Source organism: Trichoderma virens (assembly GCF_000170995.1).
Source record: "Trichoderma virens Gv29-8 chromosome Unknown TRIVIscaffold_89, whole genome shotgun sequence".
Lineage (NCBI taxonomy): Eukaryota > Fungi > Ascomycota > Sordariomycetes > Hypocreales > Hypocreaceae > Trichoderma > Trichoderma virens.
Genome location: NW_014013660.1, coordinates 716,183 through 729,307, shown reverse-complemented (window position 1 = coordinate 729,307; position 13,125 = coordinate 716,183). Strand labels below are relative to the sequence as shown.

At 46.5% G+C, this 13,125-nt stretch overlaps 6 protein-coding genes across 6 annotated transcripts; 3 read left to right on the top strand and 3 right to left on the bottom strand.

The window, feature by feature from the left end:
- Positions 1 to 182: 182 nt before the first annotated feature.
- TRIVIDRAFT_57148 (uncharacterized protein) lies at positions 183 to 644 on the top strand (the record flags this gene model as incomplete). Its single annotated transcript, XM_014095847.1, has 1 exon — positions 183 to 644. The coding sequence occupies one exon, from the start codon at positions 183 to 185 to the stop codon at positions 642 to 644; it is 462 nt and encodes a 153-aa protein (XP_013951322.1).
- Positions 645 to 700: 56 nt separating this feature from the next.
- TRIVIDRAFT_42027 (uncharacterized protein) lies at positions 701 to 1,753 on the bottom strand (the record flags this gene model as incomplete). The annotated part of the gene is made up of 1 exon (XM_014095846.1): positions 701 to 1,753. The coding sequence occupies one exon, from the start codon at positions 1,751 to 1,753 to the stop codon at positions 701 to 703; it is 1,053 nt and encodes a 350-aa protein (XP_013951321.1).
- An 808-nt stretch (positions 1,754 to 2,561) lies between these two features.
- Positions 2,562 to 3,579, top strand: TRIVIDRAFT_42357 (uncharacterized protein; the record flags this gene model as incomplete). Its single annotated transcript, XM_014095845.1, has 2 exons — positions 2,562 to 2,775; positions 2,840 to 3,579. 2 exons carry the CDS (start codon positions 2,562 to 2,564, stop codon positions 3,577 to 3,579), a joined length of 954 nt encoding a protein of 317 aa, XP_013951320.1.
- A 329-nt stretch (positions 3,580 to 3,908) lies between these two features.
- Positions 3,909 to 5,590, bottom strand: TRIVIDRAFT_66077 (uncharacterized protein; the record flags this gene model as incomplete). The annotated part of the gene is made up of 2 exons (XM_014095844.1): positions 3,909 to 4,648; positions 4,702 to 5,590. The coding sequence occupies 2 exons, from the start codon at positions 5,588 to 5,590 to the stop codon at positions 3,909 to 3,911; spliced, it is 1,629 nt and encodes a 542-aa protein (XP_013951319.1).
- Positions 5,591 to 6,078: 488 nt separating this feature from the next.
- Positions 6,079 to 8,292, bottom strand: TRIVIDRAFT_66076 (uncharacterized protein; the record flags this gene model as incomplete). Its single annotated transcript, XM_014095843.1, has 2 exons — positions 6,079 to 6,278; positions 6,552 to 8,292. 2 exons carry the CDS (start codon positions 8,290 to 8,292, stop codon positions 6,079 to 6,081), a joined length of 1,941 nt encoding a protein of 646 aa, XP_013951318.1.
- A 477-nt stretch (positions 8,293 to 8,769) lies between these two features.
- TRIVIDRAFT_42399 (uncharacterized protein) lies at positions 8,770 to 11,316 on the top strand (the record flags this gene model as incomplete). Its single annotated transcript, XM_014095842.1, has 1 exon — positions 8,770 to 11,316. The coding sequence occupies one exon, from the start codon at positions 8,770 to 8,772 to the stop codon at positions 11,314 to 11,316; it is 2,547 nt and encodes an 848-aa protein (XP_013951317.1).
- Positions 11,317 to 13,125: the final 1,809 nt, after the last annotated feature.

Genomic DNA, 13,125 nt, shown 5'->3' with positions numbered 1-13,125 from the left:
TATGATTGTGGTAGAGAATCAGAACTTAAGCGGATGAATCTTTAACCCGATGGATGTGCCTTGTGGAGCCGGTTCGCCCGCCACATATATACCTGGACTGGATGTATTGTAACTAGGTATATATAATCACCAGTAACATATCATTTACATATTGCATCCCTTGCAATAAACTACTTTTCGTCATGGCGCAACGAATTCTTCTTATCAATGGCCCCAACCTCAATCTGCTGGGAACTAGAGAACCACAAATATACGGCTCAGCAACACTAAACGACGTCGTCAAACAAGCAAAAATACAAGCAGCGGATCTATCTATACAAATCGAAGCCTTTCAATCCAATCATGAAGGAGCCATTGTAGATAAGATCCAAGCGGCGCGAGGGGAAATTGATGGAATCGTCATCAATCCCGGCGCCTTTACTCACACGAGCGTAGCGATTCGTGACGCTCTCCTTGGCGTCGGAATTCCGTTTGTTGAGATTCATGTCTCGAATGTTCACGCACGGGAGCAATGGAGGCGTCATAGCTACTTGAGCGACAAAGCGCAGGCGGTCATTTGTGGATTGGGCGTGTTTGGATATACTGCCGCAATTGAGTTTGCCGCGAAGCATATGAAGGTTAACACTGGAGGATCTAAGCTGTAGAGTATACATGTTAATAAACAACAAATTTTTTATCATTAAAGCTTCAAAAAATAAATTTACAAAAGAGCCTGAGTCTTATAATCCATAATTGACCGTCCAAGAGACAAGTCGCGCTCCATCCGCCTCCATGACTGTGCCGCCCTCCTTGCCATTGTTTCCGGTACTCGCCCATCACTATCTAACAATACTCTGTTAAACACTTCGAAGCTCAGCCAGCCTTGATATCCAATGTCGCGGATGATGACGTCCAAAATTCGCTTGATTGGTAGATATCCACCATGATGGTTCTCCCCGTAAAATAACCTGGCATTCCGAGACCAGCTCATTCGCGGCGGCTGCTCCTGGTTATAGAATGGGTGGCTATTGTCAAGTGGCTGAGATAGTTTTTCTGCGTCTGCCATTTGCACCAGAAATAGTTTTTTCGGGTCGATGGAAGCAATCATCTCATGTAGAGAGGCTTCAACCGCTTCATCGCAATTATCGGTTCGGCCGGAGGATACCGATGGGTCTGCATAAATTCGGCCAGCAATGTTAAAAGTGTCGAGGCAAATACCAAAATTTGGGCGGTTGACTCTTTGCACAACATTCCAACTCAGTTCCCACGTATCGACTCGCGTGCCCCAACATAGAGCCTCGTAAGCGAATTTAATGGCTGGTGAGGCCTCAAGGCCAATCTCGGCAATCTCAACCATGTCTTGGACGATCAAATTCATATCCGACGATACTTCTGAAGGAGAGAGAAAGCTACTCGGAAGCAGTATCATATCAGTCCCGAGAATATGCGCCAGATGCACCCATAATTTCGCATCTTGTATTTTCTGCTGATGTATTTCTCGGTCTAGTAGGCCCTCATAATGCATAAATGGTTGTAAACATAGTATCGATAATTCCCGTTCGTCACATAACTGACGAATCAAGGCCGCAGCTACAAGTTGATTGTTCGGCTGGTCGCCTCCAGGCATTGTCTTCGTCAAATCGATGAGATCTTCGAAGAACAGCTCGATAGCCCGGAATCCGTACTTTCTTGCCATGTCAAGTTTGTGCTCAAGAGAATGGCCTGCGGAGCACCGTCCAAGTGACACGGTACAAATACTTGGTTGATACATCATGTTGATGAATTGATTATAGACGAAAAGGGGAGATTGTGTAGTATGATGATGATAATATTCTTGGTAATTTAGTCCTTATTCATGAGTTATTCTTTTATTGAATTCTACACTACCAATGGGAGATTCAACTATCTTATAGCAAATGTTAGACGATATTATCAAATCTCACCTTATCACATCCACCCAAATCAGACCATAACCCCTTGTATTTAACAATGTAAAAAGTGAGAAATCATTTCCATGAAATCATGTCGGATAAAGATTAGCCCTTTCGGTGTACGAAAGATTGGCAGAAACCATGAGTGACCGAGACGGCTTCATCATCCGCTACGGAGCGGCCTTGATGGTGCCCGAAAAAATCCACTAGGGCCATCACCATTGTCTTGAATTTTGTCAGAGAGATGTAAGCTTCGTAAAAGGTGCCGTAAAATAACATAGCCAGCCAATCGAGGCGCTCGCCGGTTCTTGTCTGGATAAGGCTTTAACCGGATCGCGGGGAACCTCGCCTTCGATCCACCGATAATCGCGGCTATGTCATCACCCCATGCTCCGTATTATACAGTAACCAGTGACTGAATCCTAGCAAGGGGAGAAAGCCGGATATTCGTCGAAGCGAGCGCCCTTGCCAGTGGTCCGTCAAACTCGCTTCCAAATCCACAGTCACTGTAACTTGGAATTTATTCTTAATATCTTCACTCTTCAAAACCACCATGCGAGTAATCTTATGACCCAGTTCAGACTCTCCTCAACTATAGAATTTGACAAAGTTCACATCACTACTCTGCGACATATTCCCCAGCGTTCGAAAATGGCTTTATCAACTGAATCTATTGTCAATGACATTGAACGTGCGGGTCTCGACAAGCACGGGTATCTCTTCGGCCAAAAACTTACACATTCGCTGTCTCCCTTCCTTCACCAAGTCATATACGACGACCTGAACCTCCGCTGGAGCCAGCTTCGTCTTGATTCGGCAGATCTTCAGCTCTTTTTAAATCTGTTGCAGCATCCATCATGCTACGGTACGTGAATTTAGCCATCTTCCAAACAGTCACGTCGCAATTTAATCTCATGTTTCTCAACTAGGTGCATCAGTCACAATGCCAAACAAAGTGGCTATTATTCCTCACCTTGATGAAATGACGGACGAGTGTCGCGATGTGGGAGCCTGCAACACAGTCTTCTTCAGAGAGAGAGACGGTCAGCGAATCTTGTGTGGTACAAACACAGATGTCATTGGTATCCGCGACTCCTTTTTCTACAACGTCAAGGATCCAGCCCACACATATCATAACCGGCCAGCTCTTGTTATCGGCGGAGGAGGTGCCGCAAGAAGCGCCATCTATGCCCTACGAAAGTGGATGAACGTCAAAGAGATATACCTCGTAAACCGCGATGCTTCAGAAGTCGAGGCCGTCATCCGAGACTGTACATCACGAGGCTACGGCAAAGATCTCTTACATATTGCCACAGTAGAACAGGCGAAAAGTGTTGACGGGCCTGGTGCCATTGTTGCATGTGTACCAGATTTCACCCCCCAAACAAGCGACGAGAAATTAGCAAGGCAGATCACAGAAGTCTTGTTGGAGAAGAAGCACAAAGGCGCGATGCTTGAAATGTGCTATAATCCCACGCCATTTACCGCTCTGGGTATGCTTGCAGAGAAAAAAGGTTGGAATGTAATTCTGGGAACTGAGGCACTTATATGGCAGGGTTTGGAACAAGACACGTATTGGACTGGAAACACGATTGATGGATTACCAGCTGAGAAAGTGAAGGCCGCGATTGCGGCGAGTGTAGCTCAAAGATCTCAATCGAAATTGTAAATAAATAAAAAAAGAATTACTTGCACATTCATAAATAGAAATCGGACTATTCACTAATTAATGCTTCAGGTGTAATATATGCTTTAGAAATACTCGTAGGAAAAGGCCTTGGAAGAAGAAATCGGTCGTTGAATTCAAGTCGGTTACAGGTAACTTGAAGTTTGCGTTAAAGTCACCCGCTTAGCATAATCTTTCTGATCAAGTTCAATTTATTGGAGTATGTTCATAATGGCAACAAAGGCTCGCAAAACAATGTTTATATGCAAATTTATGGTATGAGTATTAAATTTACTCATGGAATGCAGCATTTACTACATACTGATCAAACTCTACACATTTCCAGTTCCGCATTCTACCTGCTCGGCCGAAGTATCCTTCTCATTATCCCAACCTATCCCTCGCGTATTCTGCTCGAAATCCTGATTCTCAGCTCGAAGTTCTTCCAGCAAAATTTTGTTCGCCTTCCATGTCGGCTTAATCTTGAACAGCCGGTCCATGGCTTCAAGAGGTAGCGCCTTTGTCTCGGGAATGCAGAAAAACACAAAGACGACGGAGATTATCATGAGAGATGCAAAGAAGAAATAAACACCATATCCCCACGCTTCAAACATTTGCTGCGTGAATCTCGCAATGATGAAATTCCATAACCAGTTGTTTGCCGCTGCATTAGCTTGACCAAGAGATCGGGTATTTTGGTCAAACATTTCTGAGTTGATAACCCATGGCGTTCCATTCCAGGATGGGGTGTAGAAAGCAGTCCATAGGTAGAAGAAGAAGATGGCGGCAATGCCACCAGAAGATAATGTAGTGTTGGTCTGGTTGGAGGCAGGATCGGAAATCTTGATGTAAGCTCCAATGAACCACATACAGAGAGAACCACCGATGGCACCAATCATCAAAAGATTGCGGCGGCCCATGTGGTCGATGAGTACTAGCAGCCAAACTATAGTCAAGGCTGTCTTAACGACTCCAAAGATTCCTGTGGTGAGAAAGCTTGTATTTGTTCCTTGGACGCCGATACTACGGAAGACAGTCGGGCTGTAGTAGTTGATTGCGTTGATGCCAGACCCTATAAATCATTAGCAAGAAGTCATTTCATGTAGCAAGTTGTAAAGAACTCACCATTCTGGAAAATGAATAGAAGAGCACCAAGACAGAATCTCCACTGAATTCTGCGCTCCTTCAGAGCCAAGAACGGCTTCCAGAAGCCAGCGCCGACTTCTCGGCGATAGCGCTCCAGATCTTCATCAATGAAGGCCACTTCCTCCACAATATACTTGTCATCACGGTCAAGCTGTCTCATCCAGCAGAGGACTTTCAAGGCTTCTTCCCGTTTACCCTTTAAAAAGAGCCAGCGAGGAGATTCGGGAATGAACACAGCACCGATCAGGAGCATTCCTCCGGGGATCAGCTGGACAGCAAATGGGATGAGCCATTGTGTTTTGCTGGGTGCCATGGTCGTGTTTACACCATATGTTATCCAGAATCCAACCAATCCACCAATTTGCCACCCAAGTTCATAGAGACCAACGAGGCGTCCACGCACGGCTGGTGGAGCAAGCTCAGAGATGTAAATAGGTGTCATGTTAGAGCATCCTCCCACTCCAAAGCCAGCCAGCACGCGGCCACCGATAATCAGGCCAAGGCCGCGACTACCAGAGGCGCCCAGCATCATGCCGGCTCCAATCATGAAGAAGGCGGCAAACGCGAGGAGAGATTTCCTACGTCCAAGAAAGTAACTCGAGACATAGGCGGCCAAACTCCCGAAGAAAGCTCCAGCCTGGTAGACGGATACAATGTTTTGTTGAATAAGTGTGAGGTGTGACTTGGAGTATTGCGCGAAGTTGAACTCATCCTCAAAGGAAGGGAGGGCAAGAGTGGTGCCAATGAAGGCAGAGTCGTATCCTATCATGCATGCTGCAAAGGATGCTGTAGCAGCACAGGCATACACCCTCCAGTTGTAGACGGCCTTGGGCGTAGGCCGATCCTCCTTCAAAGTAAGAAGAGTCATGGTGAAAGATTGTCCAAACACTTCGAGAGTGCTAGTTGACTTGGAGCCTCTAGAATCGAAGGAAGGCTCTGGGGATCATTGATTGACTTATAAGGGGATATGACAAGCCATTGGGCAGGTTACAGCTTCCCCCACGGGGAAGAAGTCGGTACTGAAGAGCTAGTCCATGCACACTTGGTCGGGATTGTGATGAATCTGGGGTCGAAGGACTGGGAGCGGAACAAAGATCTTGGTGGATTGGCGTCGGGATGTGGAGCCGCCACCCACACTTGGATAAAGAAATATCCAGACGGCTCAAAGTGGGAAGCACTTTAACCAGCGTCAAACACTGGCTGCCACTAGACTATCCATGTGACCTTCACCAGCCTCCTACGTATTATGGACAATGATGGAAACTACAGAGGTGCTCGTGGTTCTGAATTAAGAGTATTAATGTTATGAAGATTAAAAGTGCGTAAGGATATATGGATTCTATGAAGCAAACGCTCTTAGCCTCCAGAGTCCACATGAAACATCTCTTCCAACGTGCAACCTGGAGCGAATCCGAGATTCATCATGAACTGGGGGTCCATGTCAATGCTGTCAGCATAATCAATGTTTCCTAGTTCCTCTAAGATGGCATCGTAGTCGACTGAATCGGTATGGGATTCCCCCGCCTGTAGAACGCGTCCAATTGGCTGTATTGGGCCTACCGAGGGTGGTACAAACATCATACCAAGATTTGGTGGGAGTTGCGCGGGAGAATATTTATGCTGATTTGCTGTATACACCTGGGTGCTGGCGGGCATGTGTACATCCGTTGGGAATAACCCATATCCTTGGTTAAATGATCCTGTCGGAGATTCTTGGTAATCATCTCTGCCTTGACCCATTGGATTATCCCGGCCCAATGGCTCCAAGCCGACGGTTCCTCCCCAGGAGTTATTTGTTGTTAATGTCTTGGGCGAAATGCATGCAGTACTTTTAGTTATTTCATCCTGGAGCCACACAGCTTTGATCGTGGTCAATGCCAAATTCCACCTGTTTGCTTCAGATGTCCGCATCTCATCCATTATTCCCTTTTGTTGAACAAGCAAAAAGAGCGCAACAGTGATGGGCGGGGTGCCACAAGCCCCAAAATTCGATATGCTAGACTCGACCACCTCCAAGAAGTTGGATATAAGCGACGATCGCTGGCCCGGAACAAGTTCTACAGTAGTGGCCAAGAACATGGCCTGGGCGAGGAAAGCCGACGGTAGCATTGGCGTTGCTTCTCCAGCAATGACAGAGTTGCAAAAGCTGAATTGTGGATTCAAGGATGACACGAGATCTCCGACAGTAACAGCTTTGACAGAACCGTTTTGATGAATCTTTCCGGCCGCGTGCGTACTTAATATCCGAGCGAATCGACTCAATTGGTCCAAAGCGATAAGGGAATGGGTGGTTTGGGGGCGGGCAGACTCAGGATTTAATGAAAGCTTTCCAAAGCCGTAAGTCGGACAGAAAGAATCACCAAAGCCCAACTCATCCTGAGATAGATCGGCTGTTTGGAAATTCTCCGTATCCAACAAGTGCGATGGCTGTCCAATGCACATCGATGTCAGTGCCTCGACAAGATTACAAGCGGCAGCCAATTTCGCTAGAGTTGATCTTTGCCCGTCGCTGTGCATTTGGGATATCCTACTGGATCGCATATAAGAAATAAGCCGCATGGCCTTTCCTGCTATTAAAGACGCGGCCAGCATACTCTCACGACCGATAAGAATAATTGCATGAAGGAGAATTGCTTGAATATCCAAAATAGTAAAATGATCCTCTTCTTGAGGAATCAAGCTGCGAGCCACTGTGAAAATTTCTGCTGGCGACATAATTTCCTCGCTCACGGGAGGAGCTGAAGAGTGTGAATCTTGGAAGGCCGCGATGGCCATAGCAGACCAGAGAACGGCAAGCCTGGACGGGACGACATTATTCTCCCCAGTATAACCAGGTACATTTTGAATTTGTGAATTGCATATCGCTGCAGTTGCAAAGACTTCCTCTCGGTCGAGTATAGGAAGCCAGCAATGGGTATATGAAAAGTAAATTTCGAGAAGGTGTTGATGATTCGAGGGGAGCTTTACAGCTCGATCTTTCGCTGACTTGGACTCTTTCAAAGAGAAAGCCTGGTCAAATTTTGCCACGTTTTCCGGATGAGATCCTGCCAACGGCAGTCTCGTTATGCTGGCCGATTCTTCCCCAACATCGTCGTCTGTTTCGGAGTCCTCAGTATTGGACGCTTCCGGTTTTTGCGTACCACTTTGGCAAAGCAATGATTCAATCTCTTTATGAACCCGGCACTTGCTCCATTGTTTATGCAACTTGTTCGCAGATTTGCCTTTGCTCATAAGAATACTCGCGCCATCTTTTCCATCATCCTTGACCAGTAGTTGATAAAGCGCTTCCTCGCTATCAGGAATACTCTCCAGCAACCATGCCAGCGACAGCTCAATTGCTCTCAGATACCCGCTTTGGATACCTCTCTTCTTGGATGCTGGTGTATATGAGCAGGGGCGGTTTTGAGACACGCAGCGGCCACAGTGTGGGCGGCTACCGTCACATTTTTCTCGAGCTGTTCTGCAACCATCACAGGCCAGAGACACTCGGCGTCGTTTCGTTGCTGCGGCGGTTGTATCCGGTTTCTTAGCAGAATCCAGGTCGTCCGTGGATCTCTTTCGGGGCGGCATTCTGGCCAGTCATGTCTAGCTGGCAGTTGCTATGAGAGATGCGGTCTGAATCGTTGTTTCGTCAAATCTCCAATTCCCACGCCAGCATCATTTTACTCGACGCCAGCATCAAGTTTGCACAAGTCTGTATGAATGAATGCTGAGAAAAGCTGAAATACCTTCACAATTCTCTCTCAGCAGCTTTTTGATAAACTTGCGTAATTCTTGTGATTCACAACGCTGCCATTGGATGGACGCATGGCTGGGGAAAACCTGGGGTAAAACGAGGCTAGAGATTTAGTGGGTGGCAAATTCAATCCGGGTAAATACTTATCCCCAGTTGCTATGAACAAAGTTTAGAATTATCGGCAGCGCCTTGTTGAAACCTCATCAGCAGAAATCTAGCACTCATACACATCCCAAGAAAACTACAGATACTCTTGAATTGAAACAGAATGAAACATCATGGCTGGCGTCAAGAGATCGTTGGCTGCTATGATGAGTCTCAGTGAAGGGCCGGTCGGTGTCGATGGTCGGCTGAGGCCATATGCCTTCATCAATTCATCGTCTGAGTCAGAAGTCACATCACGAACTCCTACGCCGCCGTTCACTCCTACCAGAGGCAAGATTCCAAGCTTCAGTTCCGATGCCTCTGTAGCATTGGTAGGGCTGCGGGGCTCCGGAAAATCGACATTGGCTATTATGGCCGCGTCCGCATTAAAAAAGAAAGTCATCAATGTTGAGGCGGCATTCCAGTCAGTTACCGGCTCTTCCAGCTCAAACTTCAAGCAAATCAATGGAAACACCGAGTGCCATCGAAAACAAGCCGATGTACTTCAAGAAATCATCGAGCAGAATCCGACAGGATGCATCATCGTCTGTCCCTGGATGGAGAGGAAAGTCCAAAGCCTCCTTCGACAGTTTGCAGTCACCAATCCGGTCATCCATGTCCTGCGGGATATCGATGCTATCCAAGGTCACCTAAAGCTCAAGGATAGGACAAAGGTGTACAACTTGATGAAGATGAGCAACTTGTTCTATCGCAGCTGTACCAATTTGGAGTTTTTCAACGTCTCCGAGATCCGCGAGACCAATGTTGAGGGGAATGGGATCAACGATCGCGGATTCACGACAAATGCACCGTATCTTGCTCTAAAACAAGCTGAGAGGCATTTTCTCAAATTCTTATCGCTCATATATCCGGCGGGTACGATCCCGTTCTTTGAGTCTGCATTTCCGCTTGCCAGCATTGCACCTGAGGATAGACAATTTACATACTGTCTCTCGGTCCATATTCAAGATATCTTGAGCGAAACTCAAGATTGGGAAGAATCAATAATCGGTGTGGATGCTGTTCAGATCTTCGTCAACAACTTGGCAACAACGGGAGATCTCTCTGACGGCGCCGATGGGTTAACGAACAAAATTACTGAGGCCGTAGGAATTGTACGACGAAGCACCATGCTGCCTATTTTGCTGCACATCAAGTTGCCTGAAGTTCCAAACAATATGGTAGTGCGATCATACTTGGATCTACTTTCACATACCCTGTCTCTGGCCCCGGAAATGCTCACAGTCGATTTGCGCCTCGATCATTCTGATCTCTCTAGAATCATTTCAGCAAAGAGCCGATCAAAGATTATTGGAAACTACTTTGTATCAACAGATTCTCAATCTTGGGAATCTCCAGCTTGGACATCCTGGTACCAGAAAGCGTGCCAACTTGGTTGTGATATGGTCCGATTAGTTCGACAAGCCAAAACTATGGAGGATAATTTTGTCATTTCACGATTCAAATCAAAAATTTTGTCTCTTAAATCTCACAAAATACCACTTATCGCATACAACTGCGGGCATCTCGGTCGGCACTCGGCCTGCTTTAACCAAGTCCTTACGCTGGTGGCTCCCAGCCCTGTGATACGAGCCGACGAAAGATGCGCTCCTTTCCCCTACATCACAGCGAAGGAAGCTACAAATGCTTTATATGCGTCTTTTGTATATGATGCAATGAGACTCTACGTGTTTGGAGCCAATGTGGGATACAGCATGTCCCCAGCGATGCACAATGCTGCATTGTCATCCTGCGGAATACCACACCATTATGAACCCTATTCCAGCGAGTCTCTCAAAGGCGTGGAACATTTAATATACGACCCTAATTTTGGCGGAGCATCAATTGGATTACCTTTCAAAGTTGAAGTTACGACTTTGACCAAATATCTCAGCCCCCACGCCAGAGCGATCGGTGCTGCCAACACTCTAATTCCCATTCGCCAGCTCAAGCCCGATGGAACTATCCCAACAGGCTCTGCGCTTTTAGCTGGCGTCAATAGAGCTGGCCCTGTTCTTGCTTTATACGGTGAGAATACGGACTGGATCGGTATCCGAGCATGCATCCGACGCGGATTATCCCCAGCCAACGCCGTAAGATTGGCCACATGGGGATTCATCATAGGTGCAGGAGGTATGGCTCGTGCCGCAGTTTATGCCATGCTCCAGGTTGGCATCAAGAACATTGCCATTTACAACCGAACGACAGAGAATGCGGAGAAACTGGTTTCCCATTTCCAGAAACTACTTCAAGAAACCGAACAGACTTCTCTAGCCAACGACCAAGAGATAAAGTTCCATATCTTTACTTCACTCGAGGAGCCTTGGCCATCGGAATATAGATACCCATCCGTCATCATATCCTGCATTCCAACTCATCCGATAGGCAACACGCCCTCACCCGAGTTCAGAATGCCAGACGCATGGCTAGGCCATCAAACAGGAGGCGTCATTATCGAACTTGGGTACAAGACGCTAAACACGCCGCTCTTGAAGCAAGCTAGGGATGGTGCCTCTCGAGGTTGGGTGGCTATGGACGGTCTAGACCTGCTTCCAGAGCAAGGTTGCGCGCAATTCGAGTTGTTTACAGGAAGAAGAGCTCCGCGACGAGTCATGCGGAGAGAAATCTTGGAGAATTACAGAGATGAGCATGGGAAATCACATCTTGAGGAGTTACAACACAGATTACAGTCCATAGTTGAGCAGGACTCATGATGGTGTGGCCGAGGCAAGCTATGAGTGCCAAGTCATTCCTTTAATGAGGAGGCGTTTTATTTGAACAAAAGGCGGTATATAACAAATTCAGCTAGTTCCAGTGACATTCAATCACATTCTCCATATATGCAGGGCTAAGTATTATAAATCATGCTAATCAATTCAACGCAAGATCAGTTCTTTGTACCGTTTACTTAGGTAGGAAACATTGACCTTCGCGTCGGTACTGTATAAATACTCGACCAAGGTACCCAGCTTCATCCGGATATTCGTCGTCAAGAAGCACAGACAGCTCTCCATCTGTGCTCTGTGATCTTTTCCGCAGTTGGCTGTGGTTACCCTGATGTCTGGTCCTTACAGAAACCCCACGTGCACGGTCCATCGTCGAAAGATGTTGGCACATGCTCAAGAGTTTCATCGTTGTCCAACCATAAGTTTTCTGTCAGAATGGACAGTGTAGAGCGTCTCATTTGGATGTATGCTCGTGCTCTCTCTTAGCTTCAAAAGAAGGTAATCATGCAAAAGATAGTCATATAGGCATCTCCAATAGTAACCTGGCCAGCGAACACCTCGTGTCATACAGCTACATAATAACACGATACATACGCGCTCATGTTGGCAAAAAGACTAGTAACATGAGCACCATCTCGGGGGCCGCATTAAGGTCTGTTGGTCTGGTGAACCTCATACAGTGCACCGTACTCAATGCAGGGAGCTTCACCTCCAGTAAATGAATCAACCCAAATATATTCACAGCCAGGTGACAGCCAGGTGACAACAACGCATGGTTCGTTTGAGATCCACTACGATAAATTGTCTTTGATTCCACATGCCTTGCAAGCTTATTATAGGAACGGCCCGGATCGTCGTCTTGGCAATTATAAATCTCAAGCTAGGATGAAAACCACTCATGGCTTGGCCTCTTCCAATGCATTTTTATAGCAGGTAGAACAAGCAGAGACAACTAGAGAAAAAGACGATAACCCCAAGGTAGAGACCCAAGACCGCCCTATGGAAAGCAAATTACAACCATCCAGTTTCCTCTCCAAGTCCTAGCAAATGCAGGCTAACTGTCTGGCTGCATGCATTATTTGCGAGGTCGGAGGACAAGCGTGGCGCACATTCCGATAATTATTAGCAGAGAATTGGGCCTCAGTCTAGATGCCATACCAATCTTATTATTGCAGCGTTACAGCTCTAACCGCCAAGGGCTCTGCCATATCAGCTGCTGCGATGACCACCAAGTATTACATGTATGGATTGAAGCAACTAGTTGTGCACTAGTGTTTCCATCAGCTGTTACCAATGACAACCAACAACATGGACGGTTAACGCAACCAATATTAGATAGTTGCAATTGTTAATAAAGAGCCATTGCACCAACTGTCAGAAGTATTTTAGATGCATTTTCATTAGCCAAGGTAAAGAAGATAGCAAACAAGTAAGTTGCGCTTCTGGATCAACCACGTTTCAATTTGCTCATTCTCACGCTTCCGAGGCCGCTCATTAGGTCAACATGATACCCAGTCAGAAGGATCAGAGGAGGCTGTGCTCAATATTCTTCATGGGTCGATAGTTCGTAGGAATCAAGATGCTTGTAGCAAATAGTCGATAGACCATGATGGCCATAATAGAAGAGTTTCCAAATACGGAAACACGCCTCATCACTTGCCAAATTCGTCTTCAATATTGGAAGTTCAGAGTATTCCTATGACCTAAAACTTTCATCCTGCCAAGAGAAATAGGCATCAAGATATCTTCCCGTAGTCAGCAAACTTCTTCCTAATACATTCCCATCAAGCAAATATT